Genomic DNA, 20,489 nt, shown 5'->3' on the forward strand with positions numbered 1-20,489 from the left:
ACCTGCCGTTACCTCTGCCTCGGGTTCTAGGTGTTGAACATCTTCTTCCGTGTGAAACGGAGCGAAACCTTTTTCACGGTACAACACACAGTACTGCAAAAACACATCTGTATTACCATAGTATTACTCATTGTGTTCATTTATTAATACAAATCTCCCCTCGTCCAGCTGCCCCAGCAGGTTCCGCCATAAGAGTTGCCTGGGTTACGTATGTATGTGTGAGGCGGAGCTATCAAAACAGGGGTGACACCCATATGGGTTAGGGGCGTGTTTGTTTTGGTGATTTCTAATGTCAGACATTGGCTTTCGAACATCGTGCTTGCACCCCACCTTTAAATTGACACTCCGGCGATCCTGCATCAATCAGCATTTAGCCATGACGATGTAGAATCAGTGGGAATCTGATACGTGCCATCTCTTTATTACGGGTCTTTATTACACTGTAGTAATGTGACTAATCGATCTTGTGTGTGTGTGTGTGTGTGTGTGTGTGTTGTGTTTAACCCACAGCATAAGCTGAAGTCATCACAGAAAGAGAAGGTTCGTCAGTTTATGTCCTTCACTCAGGCCGGCGAGAGGACAGCCGTCTACTGCCTCACTCAGAATGACTGGAAACTAGAAGTGGCAACAGACAACTACTTCCAGAACCCAGATCTCTACTATAAGGAATCCATGAAAACCACCGTGGACCGCAAGAAGCTGGAGCAGCTTTATAACCGCTACAAGGGTACGTTATGTTTGGGTTCGTCACAACCGACGAAGGATCGGAAATTCTATCGGGTCTCCAACTCAACTAAACCTTTATGTCCCGAATTTCCGTATTTCTGTAACGCTGCTCTGTGACGATGTTGAAAGCGTTCTACAAATAAAAGTGAACTGAAATGCAATTACTGTTAACGTTAGCTGTACTCACAGGAGTCAAAGAGGGCGTCGTGATGTCACATGGTGTCTGAAAAGATTAACAAGCTCCTCCGAATGATTATCGCCATGTTTGCATTGCATCCATTTTTGCCAACAAAAGGACTGAATAATAACCCCTGTAAGTTCTCCTGCAGACCCTCAGGATGAGAGTAAAATTGGCATCGATGGGATCCAGCAGTTCTGTGATGATCTCACACTGGATCCAGCCAGCATGAGCATCCTGGTGGTGGCCTGGAAGTTCCGGGCGGCGACACAGTGCGAATTCAGCCGGAAAGAGTTCGTGGATGGCATGTCGGAGCTGGGGTAAGACTTTTTAAACCTCAGTCATCATTTAATTGCCTAAATTTCTAGTGATGTCCAGTTCGCAGTCTGATCTTCACCTGCCTCTCTGTCTCCAGCTGTGACAGTCCTGATAAACTGAAGGCCATCTTACCCAGGTTAGAACAGGATCTGAAAGACTCTGGAAAGTTTAAGGATTTCTACCAGTTTACTTTCAATTTTGCCAAGAATCCTGGACAGAAAGGCTTAGGTAAGAGTCACGCAAACGATTGTTATGGCTAAAAATGTTTGACTCTGCTTTGCTTTACTTGTTTTTTTTTCCTTGTCCTCCAAAAATGTCAAATTTATTATGCAACTTTTTAGAGATTTTTGTGCAATTTTTTTTCCTGCTATTTGAATCAGTGAAATCTCAAGCGCATGATTCTTATTTAAACTCCTTCTACTGAGACACACGTAATGACGTTCTGTTCAAGATGCACTCTTGTTCAACACACGTGAATCTAAACAGGGCTTCGTACCGAATGTGTGGTGTGGTGACGTCACAAGACGTGTCTCGGATCAATTCCGTAGAAAACTTGTGGTTATTTTGAAAAATTGCAAGCTCCTCTTAATATTTCACACTTTGCGCTAATTTCTGGGCAGGGAATCAAAATCCACAATCGTGTCACTTTCATCCTGTTCCCATTCAAGAGAAAAAGAAGCCAACGAAAGCGGAGTTGATTTAACACTTAACGCTGAATTGTTAATACACGTTTACTTAGATTCAGTGTGAAATGATTCAAAAATATATGTGATGTTTCTGTGGGGCTCGTGTGGTGGTGGTATTTCTCATACGACGCTCCAGTTAAGACTAAACACTAACAGCGGTGAAAACAGAGCAGCTTCATGGTCTGTGGGGATGTGGTAGCCTTGTGGGTAAGGTGTTGGACTACTCTTGGGAAGCTTGTGAGTTCAAATCCTAGATACTGCCGGGCCCCTGAGCAAGGCCCTTAACTCTCAATTGCTCAAAATAAATTTAAATATGTGTGAAATGTTTACTCAGCAGGGGGCACGGTGGCTTAGTAGTAGTTAACACGTTTGTCTCACACCTCTAGGGTTGGGGGTTCGATTCCCACTTCCGCTTTGTGTGTGTGGAGTTTGCATGTTCTCCTCGTGCCTCGGGGGTTTCCTCCGGGTACGCCGGTTTCCTCCCCCGGTCCAAAGACATGCATGGTAGGTTGATTGGCATCTCTGGAAAATTGTCTGTAGTGTGTGTGTGTGTGTGTGTGTGTGTGTGTGTGTGTGTGTGTGTGTGAGTGAATGAGAGTGGTGTGTGTGTGCCCTGTGATGGGTTGGTACTCCGTCCAGGGTGTATCCTGCCTCGATGCCCGATGACGCCTGAGTGCCAGAGCACAGGCTCCCCGTGACCCGAGGTAGTTCGGATAAGCGGTAGAAAATGAATGAATGAATGTTTACTCAGCATTTAGGTTTTACTAGTATAGCAGCATATCTTTTAGGTTTTTAGAATTTTCTATTTATTAATTCTAGGAAATGCTTTGTTGTTGTTGGTTTTTCTTCCTGACCCAAGTCTCCCAGTTTATCCGGGCTTGAGACCGGCACTGATGGTTAAACCGTCAGTTTCTAGGTTTGTTCCCTGCTCCAGAATCAGACATGAGCAGTAAGAGCAAGAGATCCTGCTGCTGGGCAACCAGAGAACTGTTTAGGGATAAATATATAAATTTAAAAGTTCTATCCATTTATTTTGTCCATACTGTTAAAAGCGCTATATTGAACCGTACAGGTCACATTGCAAGTTGGTCACAGCCGTTTCCCTGTCAGATCTTGCGTTTTTTTTCCCAGAGATGTGCGTTTCCTCTGCCTGATCTCTCTCTCTCTCTCGTCTCAGTGTCTTCTCTCGTAACACTTGTCCTTCACTTCCCTCTCTCTATCATCTCTGTTCAGACTTAGAGATGGCTGTAGCTTATTGGAACCTGGTTCTGACCGGCCGCTTTAAGTTTCTGGACCTCTGGAACACGTTCCTGCTGGTAAGTAAAGAAAAACAAAAACGCATCAAAAATATAGAAGCGATAAATGACAGTAAGAGTGCTAATAATATTCAAAAGAATGTAGCCAATTACACCAGATCCAGATCTTCAACGCTGCTCGCTCAAGAAAACAGCCAGACGGAAAGGTTTACAGCAACGTAGTGGGATTAAAGCTCTACACTAGCACAAGCTCTTCAACCTTGCTCACACGAGCGCTGTTAATATCTTTACGTCGATATGTATTATTATTTTTTTCTTCTCTCATATGAAGGAGCATCACAAGCGCTCGATCCCTAAAGACACGTGGAATCTTCTGTTAGACTTCGGAAACATGATTGCAGACGATATGTCGAACTATGACGAGGAAGGTGAGCCGAGCCGTTTCTATACACACAAACACTCGCTTCCATCAAGGATTTAAGTTAAATCTTTCTCTCTCACGTTTCAGGGGCGTGGCCCGTCCTCATAGACGACTTTGTGGAGTTTGCTCGTCCAATCATTACAGCAGGCAAGCGCAAAAACGTATAATCACCACTTTCCTCTCGGAGAGAGAAGTGACCTCTCTCTGTTTGACATTTTTATATCAAAATTTATTTAAATAGAAAAAAAAAACAAAGACAATGCAAGACTTTAAAGATGTGCGTCTGTGCTACCAAACACGAGGAAAGTGTAGTACAATGCAGAGCTGAACACGCCGCGTCGGGACATGTCCGGACGCATAGTGGGCTTCACCACCAGGGGGCGACAGTGACGTGGAGGAACGTTGAGTCGCCTCAGCTTTGAGGTGATGACGTCAAAGTTTCCAGTCAGTTGTTTTCACGCAGCTTTTTGAACCTGACTGAAAACTGAAATATCACAACAAAGATGGAAATGATGGAGGAGGAGGATGGATTTGAATGTGTGTGTGTTTTGGCTGCCCTTTTTTTTTTTTCCTTTCCAACCAATATCAGCACCAATATCAAAATCAATATCAGCTTCTTTAGAATATTCCCATCAAAGCCGTTGATGGAGACACATTCAGAAATGACGATTTAACCATCTAGCAGTCTGCACATGGAAGATGTCGCATTGCAGTAGGATCTCAAGTGCCAAGGCTGAAACCTGAGAGCGCTGGAGTACAGCACGACGAAGACGGCGGCCGGGTCGTTTGCAGCGGATTGACGTTTTAAGCCTGGGAAAAAAAAACAAAAAACACAGGATCTTTGTCGTTGAAGCAGAATCATATACAGGTTTTATTGCGCAATGTTACAAATAGGTTTCTATAAGTTGTCCAGGTTAACGGTTCATGATCATGACGTAAGAAAGCAGCGATGCTCAGAACACCAGCAGACACGCCATATTGCTGCTCAGTCCCTCCAGGATTTCACTCGTTTTTGTTTCGTTTTTCGTAGCCAAAAGTGCCTGATTTTGCAACTTTTATCAAAATTTATGATTGTCTCTGATTTTGTTGTTGTTTTTGTTTAACTACATGATTTGGTGAAATTGCAAATTGAAGTCACTGATGTAATGACTGTGTTATAGCTGTACTCGTGTTCCAGAAATTTGAACGAATGTACCGTATCTTCCGTTCACATCACAGAACACGTCTCTGCCCAAATCTGCCGCAAATCTGTCATCATTTTGAAAACTTCCTCAGAATATCGCAGATTTTTGCATTAATTTAAATGATTGCAAAATCAGGAAATCCTGAATGGACTGATTACACTCTTACTGTGGTACGGACAGAAACGTCGTGGAAAACATATAGAAAGGGGTACGACGTCCAAATGCGATCAAATAGGTCATCTAGAAAAATATCCGACTCCTTTTATAGACGTAAAGGATTTAAAAACACTAACCTGGAGCGCGAGTGGATTTTTAGTTCATACTGTTGTTGTTGTTTTTTTTTTTCCTCATGCACACACTAAAGTCTACAGTATGTTCTCGATTGTTCTACATTATTCTAGATTTCTTCCAGACTTCTGGACAAGGTGCTATGGTGTTCTGGTTTGCCTCACTTGTTCACAGATTGCCATGTTTGTCCAGTTTAATGTCACTTTTTTATTTCTGTCCTGAGGAAAGCAGGATTATTCTCACGCGGTACGCTTTGCAGAGTGTTTTCGAGTGTTGAGTCCCACATAATCGAGTTCAGCTCAGCAAATCAGTATTATTGCATTTGTAAATAAAATTTATTTAAAAGGGGGAAAAAAAACAAATGGCGAATCTCCATCGTCGAATCGACACCTGTTCATTTGACTGTGGAGTATAAAGGGTGTTAAATAAAGCATGTTTTTAACAAAAATCTCCGAGACCGAGACCATTTTTTTGTAATATGATCCACGTAAGTGAATTTAGAGTCCACTGTTTGCATTTATGACTTACACTCGTGATGTCTAACAAGGTCTCCAGGTAGTATGACAGCAAAGCTTTTGCCCAAACAACAGGGCCAAAATATGGAATTTCCTCCTGTTTTGATTGTGTTCGTGTTCGGCATTGTATATCTTTTTTTTTACTTTACAGCGGTGGATAATGACTGTCCTGAGGAAAGCAGGATTATTTGTTTTACTTTGCCTACTAGGGGCAATATATTCATAGAAAAGTTCCATAGAAACTATCTTCATATTAAATGGTGATAGTCAACCTATTCCTGCTCTGAAATACCCCAAGTGCTTATACGTAAGCATAAAAAAATTTAATGTGTTATGTTTAAAGAAGGGGGGAGGGGGGGCACGGTGGCTTAGTGGTTAGCACGTTCGCCTCACACCTCCAGGGTTGGGGGTTCGATTCCCACCTCCGCCTTGTGTGTGTGGAGTTTACATGTTCTCCCCTTGCCTCGCGGGTTCCCTCCAGGTACTCCGGTTTCCTCCCCCGGTCCAAAGATATGCATGGTAGGTTGATTGGCATCTCTGGAAAATTGTTTGTTTTGTGTGTGTGTGTGAATGAGTGTGTGTGTGTGTGCCCTGCGATGGGTTGGCACTCCGTCAAGGGTGTATCCTGCCTCGATGCCCGATGATGCCTGAGATGCCTGTAGTCAACACTACAGACCCAATACTTAATTCCTTCCTGCTGAAGTCTTCAAATGATTGCTGATGAAGACCAGACCATAAAAACCCTCACTGGTTGGTAGCTGTTACACGGTGATCAAAATATGTAAGAGAAAAAAATCTAACATTTTGAAAGTATTAAATATATTTTACTGTGACACATGGTTAAAAGGCAATAGAAAGTGATCGGAAATACGTATTTGCCCCTCATTCATTCATTCATTCATTCATTCATTCATTCATTCAACATTAATAATAGGTAGAACCCAAGATGGCTGAAATGAAGTTTTTTGTAACTTAATATTTTTGGTCATTTCTTTTGTCAGAATTGCTCAAGATCTGCAGATTGGATAGAGGACATTGGTAAACATCAGTCTTCACATCTTGCCTGTCTTAACATGCTCATTTATGCCGTTAAGCAGACGCTCTTAACCAGACTACCTTAGATTTATCTTTCTTAATGCATCTGAGCATTTAAGGGCCTTCATCAAGGGCCCAGCAGTGGCAGATTGGCTATCCTGGGATTATGACTGGTGCCCAATCCTGTGTAGCTTTGGTGGTACACTCTGAAACTAGCTTCACCAGATCTAATTTATCTGTTGGCTCAATGGGAGGGAATATTTATATAATCACAACTGTAAATTATATCGGTTTCCTCCAATATTATGGGCTATTTTTATCCATATATTCCTAACATCTGACATTCTTTTTTCAGTTCCAGACTGAAAGACTGCAAAATGTATTCAAGGCACTGTACAGTATGGAGTGTGATGACTCCCTTTGTCTCTCTTTGCTAAGACTCCATTCTTGTCTGTGGCTTTGGGAGGGCAGTTAGCGCCGATCCTGTACCAGCTGCTGGATTCTGGACTCTCGCTATGGTGCGGTGGGGATTGCCTTTTTAGGAGACACCTGATCACAGCAACACAAAGAAGGCTTGGTGATAAGAGCCTGCTGGTTTTGTGTGTGTGTGTGTGTGTGAGTGAGAGAGAGAGAGAGAGAGAGAGAGAGAGAGAGAGAGAGAAAGAAAGAGAGGGAGAGATGAATCGGGGCCTTGTGATTTGGAACAGTGACCGGAAGGGGGCAGAGGTAGGGGTATTTTCTAGTTTTTGGTCAAGCTGTACTCTGTAGAGCTGTTGGACACTGAGGTAGTGAAGCCCAATCTGAAACGCTAATCCTGTTAAAGGTAGGCATTGCAGTCTCTTGTAGTGTCCCGTCTAACATATAGCCAGGAACGCTAGCTACTACTTGTGCCTGTGTTTTTTTTTGGGGTTTGAAAAGGTGCTTGATGGAGAAATTCCAGGCTGCAATGCTCCTGAGTGCAGTGGGAGACTCTTTGGGATACCGCAAAGGCCGGTGGGAAAGCTGCATGTCAGGGTGTCAGATACAGAAAGAGCTCTCCGATCTCGGAGGACTGACAGCCCTGAAACTAGATCCAGAAAACTGGCCTTTGAGTGATGGAGCTCTGATGCACATGACCACAGCAGAGGCCCTTATTTCAGGTATGAATGTGTTCCTAGCCGCGACACATAACTGCACAAGAAGAGCATGATTGCATGAAACACGTTAACTTGTCACTGGGTCGAGATTTACTGTTCAAGCTTAGAGTTTCACTGAACCTTTTATAAGTTAATATATAACAGGTTTTATGATGAATAAGTCAATAAGCAATGAGTTTAAGGTTAAAATATAATATATAAGGAATCAGAACTTTTAGCTGTTTAGATCTGGCCAATGTTCAATTTCACACCTATAACATTTATAATAATCTGACTTCAGCCTCTCTATTGTGACTGCTTTTAATAATTAAATGTAATAAATAAAATCATTTTCATCGAAGAATTAATCGTAGCCTGCTCTTATTAAGATCTATGGACATGTGATTTTGAATCTTTCTTTTCATGTTTTCAAATAAATACTAATACATTTTAAACCTGGCCTTAATGTTTTCTTACTGATTTCTTTAGAAGGAAGTTAACTTTAATGCTAAACGTACTGTGTACGGTCTTGCTGAAGATCTTCGATAGAGTCCGGAATTATTTGCCATATATAGCAGGAAATAAGTCTCAGCGTAATCTTTCCAGGTCACATTCTCTTCGTTATCCCTGGAGATTCGTGACCCAGGCAGACATTTGATCTCATAAACAGTCTCATAAACAGTTGCTGAGGTTCAAACACGTGCATTCACAACAATAACACATGCCCTGGGTCCTGTTATCTCCTGCTTATCTCCGTGTGCCACCAAAACCACAATGGAATTTGAATCGTTTCATCTGTAGATGCACTTGTAGCGAGGCATTATTCGAGTTATAGATAACCCTGTCATTAATCCCTTAAAACCTAAGGCTTAAACTCAGTACTTATCATCCTGTATCATACAACTGCAGTTGTCTTCTCTATATGAACAGATTTGTCATCAAGCTGAGAATAGAACTTGGTCCTTGACCCCAAAGTGGAAGATGGTGGCCCACTGGACCGGTATTATCAGCAGGTCATTCAAACTTCTGTGGTTGTCCTATTTGGAACCAGGACAGACTCTAGGATTCTCTGTTCATTCAAATTCAATTCCGAATGAAAAATAATGCAGTGTAATTAGATCTCACCTAATCACATCCACAGCTCTTCAATGTTTTAAGTTCACATCAGCAGAATCCCTAAGCCTGCTGGGTCGATATATGAGTTCTGTTCAAGGATATGGACAGATGAAATAGAGGGTGTGTGGCCACTGATGAGCCCCAGTAATGCCCTGAAAGTGTCCCTCTTTAACCGCCTCATACACATTGCTAAATTTAGACTGACACACTATGACTCAGTTGCCTGGAATGCCAAGCACGATAATACCACATGACAGCATGAAAATCCCAGAGATGTAGCAGAAACCAGTTCACCGTTCTATGGTGTTTTGACATCATTTTGCAAAAAGTGGGGAAACTGTAACAATCTGTCTACACTGCTGTTTAGATTACTGGGGTCTGGAAGACTTGTACAGAGAGGTTGTGCGGCTCTTTGTGGCAGCCACGGTGTCCCTTCAAGGTCGAACTCCTGATCCGAGCACGGTCGAAGCTTGTTCCTTCCTCAAACCTGACAACTACCTGCTGGCCTGGCACACACCGTTTAATGAAAAAGGTACCGTTGAAGGAAAAGGACGAATCTTCATCCATAGCAGTGATCCAGGCCTGTAGCATATCTGCTATTTACTTTGCTTTGTATTTATTATTAGTTATCCTGACAATATGTTTACTTACCGTTGTTTACAGGTTCTGGTTTTGGAGCCGCTACAAAGACTATGTGTGTGGGTATGCGCTACTGGCAGCCTGAAAGACTGGAAACTTTAGTGGAAGTGAGCATCGAAATAGGCCGGATGACCCACAACCACCCTATAGGTACCACATGGTTCGTATAGAATCATAACTAGTCGAGAAACTAGCCGGTTCCAGTTGTTTGGTCCAGTCTTCATTCTCAAGTATATAGTTAGATTTACGTAAGTGGGAATTAGCTAGCTGTTTGGAAATGTATCCTTCCTCTTGCAGTCCATTTAAAGCAACACCCCCAAAACACACACATACATGCAGCCAAGGCTGGAGCACCTGAATGCTAGACCAAGATGTGTGATTGACAGGCAAGGCTTCCTGATTGTTGGATCGAAAGCATTTTTTAGAGAAACTCATAAAGGCAACAATGTCATTAATTACTGTACTGTACTATACATATGAATAAAACAGTTGATATAATATTATAGTCATTAATAAAATCTAGACTGGAAGCTAAGGCTCTGGTTTGATGTGCAGGGTTTTTGGGATCTCTTTGTACTGCCCTGTTTGCCTCATATGCCATCCAAGGCAAGCCGGTAGTGACCTGGGGCCGTGATCTCATGAAGGTGATCCCAAAGGCTGAAGATTACTGCAGGAAGACGATACGCCACATGGCAGGTTAGGAACCTGAGAACAATGTGTCATACAATCTATGTAACTAAATACAATATACATACAATATATATATATGAATCCCACCATGTAAGAATTTGCATGGAAAAAGAAAACTTTTTGACAAGAAATCTTTCCAGTAACCTTTTATTTTTAAATATCTCAACCACATATATAAAGTATACAGTACAGTGAACTTAAACAATCCTCCTAGAGGATCATGGTGTTTTATTAAACACAAAGCTACATAAAACAGCACAGAACTAAATACACTACTCAATATCACATAAGTGATGTGTGCTCATCTGGCCACATTAATAGGAATGCCTGTACACAGTGCTATCTTGGCTATTATAGACATGGTTATATAGACATGGTTATATAGACAACAACCTCATGGTTCGATGTGTTGTGTTTTGAGATGCTTTTCTGATCACCTTGTTTGCAAAGAGTGTTTATTTGAGTTACTGTTGCCTTCCTGTCAGACTGAATCAATGTTTTCATGTGATTCATGAAACTTTCTGGAATACTCACACAGCCTATTTGACACCATCAAGTCACAGCACAAATTTCCCACTTTCTGATGTTTGATGGGAACGCTGACTAAATCTTTGACGTAGAGTCAAGTCAAGTTACTTTTATTGTCGCATCACCACAGCACATGTGCCTTGGTGAGTGAAATTCTTAGGAGCAAACTCCAGAAATTGCAGAACAGTTATACATATAAAGATATAGATAATGAGTTGACATGTAAAAATTTGCAATTTCCTCATACATATAGTCAGTGCAATAAGTGTGTACAATATGTACAATTAACAAACAGATAATGAAATCAACAAGTTAACATGTGCAATATGCTCATACATATAGTCAGTACACACAGTGTACTATTGGGCATCCTTACAGTAGCACTACACATTATATTCAGTATGCATTTATATATGTATATGTGTAAATATATGTAAATCTATTATATATTATACTATAAGGTGCAAAACAGATTGTACATGTATATTTACATGAGTTTGTGTTGTCACACGATCGGCCGATTGGATAATTGCTATCCAGATGTTCCTATTAATGTGGCTTGTGACCATATGATCACTGAACCTTAGAGCTCTATGATCACTGAACCTTAGAGCTCTAGTCCTGCAGAGTAATCGGTCTTGTTTTGGTATTTTGTTGCCACTGAATCCTTTACATTCCCTTAATGCTTCTCAGTGAAATGTAATAGAGTAGAAACAACTTTCCTCAACATCTGCTGACTGTGAGAATAATCTCTCTTTCAGAGTACCAGGAGAAATGGTTTTACTTTGAAGCCAAGTGGCAGTTCTATTTGCAGGAGAGAGAGATCGAGGAGGAGGGACAGAACAAGCCTCTTTTTCCTAATACGTATAGCGCGGATGAGACGGATAAGGTTAGGCCTAATTCTTTTAATCGCATCTTAATTTACTTTAAGTTATTATTCACCATGTATCATAGAATCTATAATTATTAAGTTTGGGCTGGACGTTGGTGGAGTGGAATGTGTTGGGATGGTCTTGTAATAAATGTAAACAGGTTGTACACTTCATCTTTTCTTCATCATCTTTTAATCCACACACTCACACACACACACCCACACACACACACACACACCCATGGGCAAAGCACTGACAAACAAAAGGCTGTACAGATAGTACCAGTAGAGATCATAAATGTACATAATTATGCTCTAAGCACAGACATTGTTGCAACTCTGACTCTAGGTGTGGTTAAGTGGTGCAGAAGGTACAGTAGTGTGTACAGGTGAGTACTGCATCCTGCCAGTAGGTGGATTGCCAGCTTTAATCTGCCCCAAAGTCTTTTCTCACTTTGTTCTCATTGCTCCTGGGATAGGCTCCATATCCACAGTGACTCTGACCAGGATAAATCACTTACTTCAGATGACTAAATGAAAGTACAAACTAATTAACATTAAAAGTTGAAAGTGTAATGTAGCTGTGATGCTCATAGACACATTCAACTCGAATATACAGTAAATTAGACGTTATCAACTTAAGCATACCGTAGTTTATCGACTGTCAAGTAAAATCACCGGCATTAAATGAAGATGTCAGTAAAAGTAATTATTCTGTATCACTCGCAGGTTTACAAGAGCTGGAGCTCAGAAGGACGAGGAGGACACAGGGGCCACGATGCACCTATGATCGCTTACGATGCTCTGCTGGCTGCAGGCTCAGACTGGAGCGAGCTCTGCAAACGGGCCATGTTTCATGGAGGTGGAGTGTTGATATTAACCCAAAACCTTATTCATTAGAAAATCATATATATATATATAGTAGAAATTCATACTACTTTATCCACATATCCATATATATATATATATATATATGGATATGTGGATAAAGTAGTATGAATTTTATTGTAATATGTATTTGCTGTTTTGAGCTCAAAACAAGAACTCTGATGTATCAACACAGAATCTGTGATCATTTTCGTGTAGATGTAAACATAATGAAAGTATAAATGTAATGAAATATTGAAACCGCTGATATTTTGCATCTAGAAACAAATAATGAGATCTTGATGCTAAATTTAATGATTGTGCTGTTCCAGGAGAGAGCAGTGCTACAGGTCTGATTGCTGGCTGTCTGTATGGCTTGATTTACGGATTGAACCAAGTGCCACCAGGACTGTACCAAAACCTGGAAAAGAGGGAGAAACTCGAAGAGCTTGGATCCAAACTGTATCACACGGCATCTGCAGAAAAGTATATGGAGAAATAACACTCAGCTACTCACCTCCTTGTTCACACAGGAAGATCACACGATTCCCGAGCTGCACAACTACACCCTTCTACTGTACCTCCTTTCATCATATAACCATATAAGCTATTTTCGTCTAAGAACATATGCAAATGAATTAAACCTATTTTTAAAAGGTTTTGCTTTTTCAATGCCAAAGTATGTGTAACTTACGTCAACAAAAACTTTTGACTATTTGCCCCAAGAGACGTTTATGTAGTTTGCCCAGGAGTATTGATTGATTTTGTCTAGTAAAATTTTTGCAAAATGTACTGTGTTTGTTATGGTGCATGTACAGTATATGTATGTAAAGGAAAAGCCCTTAAACAGACCTTACTTTGTTATTCCATTTCTTACCAAGACCTGATTCCTAATTGCAGTATCATGCGACATGATGTTCTTGGATATTTGCACAATGTAAAGTTTTTGAATACTGATATTATATCTCTGAAGGTTTCTCAGATATTCGTAAGCTCCTTTGGGGCAAAGATTCGGTGTCTGAAATTATGTAGTGTGAGACCTCTCACTCCCTAAAAACATCTAAACCTTCTCTAAACCCTTAATGTCCCTGCTATAAATCTAACCTTTATTCATCTCAAATGCACAAAGCAGCTTTTACAGCAGAGGGTCTGGTTCTTGGACAGTAACCAGAACCCCATTCCTGCCGTGCTTTTGCTAAGAAGAGCCTCTGTATTGAGAATCGCTGAGAATAAAGAAGGACTCTTTTATTTCATACAGAGCAAAACAGGAAAGGCTCCAAGGAGTCATTGCCCCAGAGACCAACATAACAGTCAATGGGGAGACACTTAAACAGCTAGTCTTGTATCACTCATACAGTCCAGTGTTTCGAGGGATTCTGGATTCTATATTGCAATATATAACCAAGGCTGGGTCCATGTGCACAGATAAAGCTAGGGAAAAAAAAGAACGCCATGAGTGAGGATAACAAGAAATAAGCAGTTCATCAACCCTCTGTCTTTCAGCTTCTCCAATCCAAGTATCTGTTGGCGAACCCCAAGAAAGCCTTAACCCATAGCAGGAAAGTTGGCACTTTGAATTTTAAAACAGTTCACATAATCAAGCAAGTAGATAAACCTATTAGTGATACAGGACAAGCAGGTAAGTTTAGGGTACGAGACATGATCGCTAAATGTTCAGCTTCTGAGCTGAAATAATGCGGATCTTAAGACTAGAGACTTAGACAGACAGCTTAGAATGAGTCCGATATGGCGAAAACGCTCGAGGAGCCGTCAACCATGCGGAAAAGAAATGAATTAATTGATCCTAGGAAGCAAGAATGTTTAGATGAGACTAGGATGAAGAAAGTGACTAAACAAAAGAAAGCAGATTTATTGATTCTTAACAAGCAAGACAGACAGGTGATAAGTAAATATACTGTACCAGCTCAGTGATACACAGAAATAGACCAGAGGAACAGCAAAATCCTTTGGTAATAGTAAAAGGCTCATTGCACATTTGGTGAACTCCCAGTCTGAGCCTGAATATGGGCTTCTACAGTAGTGATGGAGAACCAACAGATGTGGAATCTAGCTGTAGTTTTATCACACCATGATATTTTTGAACTGGCCTGTTCGATAAGAGAGCGTTTGGAACATCACTACCACGAACAGCATTTACTGGAGCTACAACTTCATAAAAAGGGTACAGAGGTGCCACGCTCTGACCAGACAGACTTACAAACCATGAACCTTCTCAGATTCAGCATAAGATACACCAGGAGATCCTTCAGAGATTGTTCAATTTACAGATCAGCACTCACGAATTGGGCCTCAAGATGATTGGCATAAAAGACCTTTACTTACATGTAATAATGGAGATTCCTCATGTGAAGGTGTAAAAGATGTCAATACAACATCACACAAAAATTCTGTACTTGTGTTGAAATCCAAAAGGTAATTTATACTTCCCCAATCCCTCGAAAATCCAGTGGATCATATTCCCCAGAGCAGAGCATTACCTCCAACAGCTGTCTTTCATCAGATATCATCAGATGTACTCGTAAGTGAGCCCATGATATTAGACAGTGAGAGTCTGGAGCCCATGACCTCTTCATCATTATTTACTCTGACAAACCCAATAAGCAGCACAGCACTTAAGTACTGTAAATAATCATATCTCACAACACTTATTTCCTCATCCATCAGGAAAAGGTATACTAAATAAAATGATTCCAGTAGGCAATTCATGCAGTCTGAAGACATCAAGCAGACAACTTTTACAAATGATGAAGGATCATATCTATAGTCATTAAAGGAGTCCCCAAAATACACAACATTTTATTATAGTGATCCCTCATTGATGACAACTCGTATACTTTAGACTGTACGGTTCACTTATACTTTCAACTTCTGATCCCTCAACATTAATAATCAGCTTCAGAAAAGCATGAGGAAGGTCATTTAAATATATGCAAACATATAGGAGTCAAAAAGCAAGATATAATTATATGGCCAAATAGTATGTGGACACCTGTCCTTTACATCCACAGTGTAAATTCTTTACCAAACTGTTGGCGCAAAGATGTAAGGACACATTTGTATAGAATGTTGTTGTATGTTCTAGCTTTACAATGTCACTTCACTGGGACTAAGACACCCAAACCTGTTCCAGCATTACAATGCCCCTGTGCCCAAAGAGAGCTCCATGAAGACATAGTATGCCAAAGTCGAAATGGAAGAACTCGAGTGTCCATCACAGAGCCCTGGCCTCAATCCCAATAAACACTTTTGAAAGGAACTGAAACACTGGCACACTGATTTCACCCCAACAGCAGTGCTTGATCTCACTAATATTGGATCTGAATGGGCAAATTCATTCTTCAGTCCATTCTTTTTCTCTACCACTTATCTTACAAAGGGGACTCTGGGTACAAGGCAGGATAAAGGGACACCAACTGGTCACAGGACACAATAGTACTACACACACTACAGCCAACCAGCCTGCAACACATGTCTTTGGAGTGGGGATGGAAAATGGAGTACCTCCAAAGAATATAGGAAAAAGATGGAGGAGGGAATTGAACCCTAACCCCAGCAAGTGCATGACACACGTGCTAACCACCATGCCCCCATGGGCAATCTAGAGAAAAGCCTTTCCAGAAGAGTGGAGGTTATCATAACACTAAAGGGGGACTAAATTGCAATTGAGAGCAATTCATGTGAGGTTCAAGTGTCACATAGGGAATGTAGTGAAAACAGAGGTGTCACCATATATGGTTGATTTACATCATACAATTTATGATTTTGGCCTGTTGCTATAGAGACTTTTCTGCGTTGTCAGCAATTAAATACTATGAAGGGGAAAAGGACGTTAATCTATGAATCCGTTAACAGATTCATAACTTAACTGTTCTTGTGAGCCAATAGGAAACAAAAGGGTGACTGTTTTGTGTTTCTGTAGGTATTAAATAGGTTCTATTTGCAAATAGCAATATCAGTGAATCGATGAACAGAATATAGAGTAAGATAAGATAAGATAAGATAAGATAAGATAAGATAAGATATACCTTTATTCGTCCGACAGTGGGGAAATTTCTCTGTTACGGCAGCAAAAATATACAAAAAGAATAAAGAATAAAGACATAATATAATATAATATACAGTATATACAAAAACAAAAATGTATAAAAAGAGTAGTGGTTACACTGAAGACATTGCACACAGGAAATATTGCACATTTTTCAAACTTTCTGTTATTGCACATGTTTAAAATACTTTGTTATTGTTTATTATTGCAGTGAAACAGTAATAACAGTGTGTAATTATGGTGACTGGTTCACTGGGATCAGCTTTGATTGTAAAGTCTAATAGCAGCAGGGAAAAAGACCGTCTGTATCGCTCCTTCAGACACTTAGGATGTAACAGTCTGTCACTGAAGGAGCTGCTCAGAGATGAAACCATTCCATACAGGGGGTGAGAGTCATTCTGCAGTAATGATGATAGTTTTGCTACCATCCTTCATTTTCCCAACTCCTGTACAGTGTCCGGAGTAATCCCCAGGACTGAGTTGGCTTTCCTGATCAGCTTGTCCAGTCTTTTCCTTTCTGCAGTAGAGATGCAGCTGCACCAGCATACCACACCATAGAATATGGCTGAGGCCACCACAGAGTCAAAAAGGTCTTCAGTAGCTCTCCCTGCACTCCAAAAGACCTTAGTCTCCTCGGCAGAAAGAGTCTGCTCTGCCCTTTCTTATAGATTGCCTCAGTATTATTATTATAATTATATCCAGTCCAGCTTGCTGTTCAGATGAACACCCAGGTATTTGTAAGAGTGCATAGTACATAATGAATATGAATGCATTTAAAAAAATATATAGAAGGGAAGCAGAGCTTTTCACATGTGTGTCCTCCTGCAAATCATCAAACATTAAACTTATCCTAATATTTGTGAAGGGATCAGTAGCCACGCTGTTCCACCTGCCCACGTGATTCGAACAGGAATACTTAACAATAAAAAGCACCTTAGAGCTTTGACCTGAGCTATTGTACATAATGATGCACAGTAAATAAGGTGAGGTAATGGAACTTCCAGTGGGAGGTTCTGTAATACGAGCAACACACCCGGTTCGCAAGGGAGTGGTGCAGCTCTTCAATAAGAAGCTATTGTTTACGTAGATCATTGTCTATAGCAGATATACTTTAGAAGACTATTATTGTAGAAGCATTTGGTGATTAATGTAAGGCTTTATGGGTTGTTTATATACAGTATAGTTATATATATATATTTAAATCTTCAAGGTTAAACCCTTCTAAATGTTTCAACCCGGTCTGTTTGCACGTTATATGATTAATGAAAGAACTATTTGTTGAAACACACCTGGTCAGGTTTATCCACAGCAAGATCTGAAAAGCAAACCCTGTCATTTTCAATGGCCTGCCAGTAAGAGTGAATCATGTGGAAATATCTTGATGCTGTTATTGTCCATGACCTTGTCTATCAGATCAGCCCATGTTTGAGAAGAAGTGATGTAACGTGAGTTTATCATTCTCACCAACACTCCACCAGAGCAAAACTCATCTGAGGCAACATGGTAAAAGCTTGAATGAAAGTTCTGACTTATAGCTATATAGTATATCTGGATTAAAAAGATATAATAATGTTCCTAGTAGCAGATAAGTTAATTAGTACAGACTCTGAGTAACATCATTTCTATGAGTTCGATGGAATTGCTAGGGATTTACTATCTGCTAAAATAATGTATTTTGAAACAAAAAGGAAACAGAAAGGGATTAAAAAAAAATTAAAACAATTTAAAATTTTTTACAATGCTGCCGTATAGCGCCAGGTTCCTGAGTTCGATCCTGAGCTCAGGTTACTTTCTTTGTGCTGATGTGTCTGTTTTCCATGTGTCAACTTTGCATGAAATAGTGTGTGTGTGTGTGTGTGTGTGTGTGTGTGTGTGTATGTCTGTGTCTATGTGTTTGTGTGTGTCTGTATGTGTGTCTTTGTGTGTATAGACTGGTATCCAGTGTGTATTCCTGACACATGCCCTGACTTACCATGACTGACTCTAGAATCACATTCATTAAACAGTTCCTGGAAATGACTGAAAGATTCAGTACACAAATCTTAGTGGACAAAGTGTCCGAATGGATAGAATGTGTTTTCACAGCTGCGAGGCTGTTTATTAAATGTTAGCATCACCTTTCTGACCATAAGCTCTACATACTGACCTACATATATAGCAGTTGTGTATTCTTTTACTACTTATTATATATTTCCTCACTGGAAGAATATTGCTGTAGAAAACTATGTGCAGTGAGAAGGTGTGTCAGTGAGCGATATCAACGTACAACAGTGTGCAGGAAAAGATTGAGCACTTTGCTTAACAGTGTAATTGAATATTTCTCCCTAATTCGATTGACTTCAGTCATTTAATCAAAATCTAATTTAAATAACGTAGATTTGGGATAGATTCATTATTTAGGGCAGCGGTGTCCAATCTTATCCGGAAAGGGCCGGTATTTGTGGTGCAGGTTTTCATTCCAACCAAGCAGAAGCCACACCAGAGTCTACTAAAAACCCATAGATATCTACACTATATATATCTACATTAAAAACCAAGAACAACTGATTAAACAGGTGGAATCAGGTGTGGCTTCTGCTTGGTTGGAATGAAAACCTGCACCCACACCGGCTCTTTGTGGATAAGATTGGACACCGCTGATTTAGGGGGAATTGTTTATTGAATATTTCATTGAAAAGATAATGCAAACATATTTTGAGCTGGGTTCCTTTAAGAACACACACACACACACACACACACACACACACACACACACACACACACACACACACACACACACACACACACACTAAACAAAGGTGTGCCTACTGCACAACTTAGTCGAACATCTTTACTGCATTACCGCTAAAATAGTTTGGTATATTATTTATTATATTATTTAAATTATACGTGTTATATTTAAAATTTCAGTTCTAAAATAAAAATATTTACCAAAACAAACAATGGTTTAGTGTTTTGAATCACATATGAATCCTGTTGGACACTAGGAATAGACTTAATCTGTTTCCTGGAAGCTGTCCCTGATCCGTCTTATCTCTGGGAATACATTTTGTCAGACTTCTGTGAACCAGGAAATATTAGAAAGGTCTTTTCCACCAAGGTGTTAAATTCCAAACAGCCATGAAGAATGTACACCTAACATTCAGTTGTCAAGTGTGACCTAAAATCTTAAGCGTAGTAGTGAAATTCTTGTCAGCATTAAGCACACGGTGAACTAGGTATAGATTACATTTCTGTTACAATCACTAGACCACCTCGGTGGTAATAATTACAGAAAACTCAGCATTTCCTCAAACCCTACTTCTCTGTTAAAACCATGTCATCTAGGTGAATCATAAACTACACTTAAAGCCCTAAAGCTGCACTTTCCACATCTTGTAATGATAACGTTTCATTGTGAAGTGATCAAGCTGGAGAATATTCAGCAGAGCATCATGAAGACATCTGGACTATTGGTTTTGACAGTAATCTACTTTCAGCTTGTTTCCACAACAGCAGGATGAGAAAAGGAAGAGGGGAGAGCATGGCTGGAGCAGCAGGGTGCATACAGCAGGCTCTCGTACACATGGAAATGGAGAAAAAAGAGACACGGGCTATCAACATTAGTGTAGACGTGGTTATTTAACATATAGATCCACAGTGGTGTCGATTCAAACATGAGATCATATATCAGATAGGCATAGATGTTAGAGATAAATAGTCATTTCAATGACTTTTTAAACTTTAAAAATGTTATTCTGTTCTTTTATTGTTATTCTGCTTCTGTAAAGCTGCATTGAGACATTGTCAATTGTTTAGAGCTCTATACAAATAAATTGAACCGAACTGAATTAATACAACAAAAAGAGTCTTGAACACAACAGTACTTTTAACACACAGACAGCTTGAGCTTAGTGTCAGTCCGAAAGATAAGGAAACCCGTCTTCTTCTAGATCGAGTGAGACTACAAATCATTCTCACACTCTTTTACAGGTGTGTATTATCAAACAA

General features: G+C 40.2%; 2 protein-coding genes across 14 annotated transcripts in view; both read left to right on the forward strand.

Annotated features, from left to right (window-relative positions):
• dcun1d2b (DCN1, defective in cullin neddylation 1, domain containing 2b) overlaps nt 1-5,505 on the forward strand; it is a 9,897-nt gene extending 4,392 nt beyond the window's left edge. For all 5 annotated transcript variants that reach the window (XM_027156150.2, XM_027156147.2, XM_027156148.2 and 2 more), the window contains exons 2-7: nt 511-727; nt 1,056-1,224; nt 1,320-1,450; nt 3,142-3,224; nt 3,496-3,592; nt 3,673-5,505. In XM_027156150.2, coding sequence (XP_027011951.1) covers nt 553-727; nt 1,056-1,224; nt 1,320-1,450; nt 3,142-3,224; nt 3,496-3,592; nt 3,673-3,752 — 735 coding nt within the window. In that variant the 5' untranslated portion in view covers nt 511-552 and the 3' untranslated portion in view covers nt 3,753-5,505. The remainder of the gene's footprint in view (nt 1-510; nt 728-1,055; nt 1,225-1,319; nt 1,451-3,141; nt 3,225-3,495; nt 3,593-3,672) is intronic.
• Nucleotides 5,506-6,178: 673 nt separating this feature from the next.
• Nucleotides 6,179-13,284, forward strand: adprhl1 (ADP-ribosylhydrolase like 1). 9 transcript variants are annotated; one of them, XM_027156140.2, is made up of 9 exons: nt 6,198-6,353; nt 6,574-6,610; nt 6,963-7,746; nt 9,206-9,370; nt 9,502-9,627; nt 10,033-10,173; nt 11,457-11,584; nt 12,296-12,428; nt 12,766-13,284. In XM_027156140.2, the coding sequence occupies exons 3-9, from the start codon at nt 7,533-7,535 to the stop codon at nt 12,933-12,935; spliced, it is 1,077 nt and encodes a 358-aa protein (XP_027011941.1). In that variant the 5' UTR covers nt 6,198-6,353; nt 6,574-6,610; nt 6,963-7,532; the 3' UTR covers nt 12,936-13,284. The 9 variants fall into 9 exon arrangements, with proteins under 9 accessions (XP_047659052.1, XP_027011941.1, XP_027011945.1 ...); XM_027156144.2 differs by having other exon boundaries at nt 7,046-7,746; XM_047803100.1 differs by having other exon boundaries at nt 7,526-7,746.
• The last annotated feature ends 7,205 nt before the right edge of the window (nt 13,285-20,489 follow it).

This window comes from Tachysurus fulvidraco, chromosome 18, assembly GCF_022655615.1.
Source record: "Tachysurus fulvidraco isolate hzauxx_2018 chromosome 18, HZAU_PFXX_2.0, whole genome shotgun sequence".
In the NCBI taxonomy this organism is placed as follows: Eukaryota; Metazoa; Chordata; class Actinopteri; order Siluriformes; family Bagridae; genus Tachysurus; species Tachysurus fulvidraco.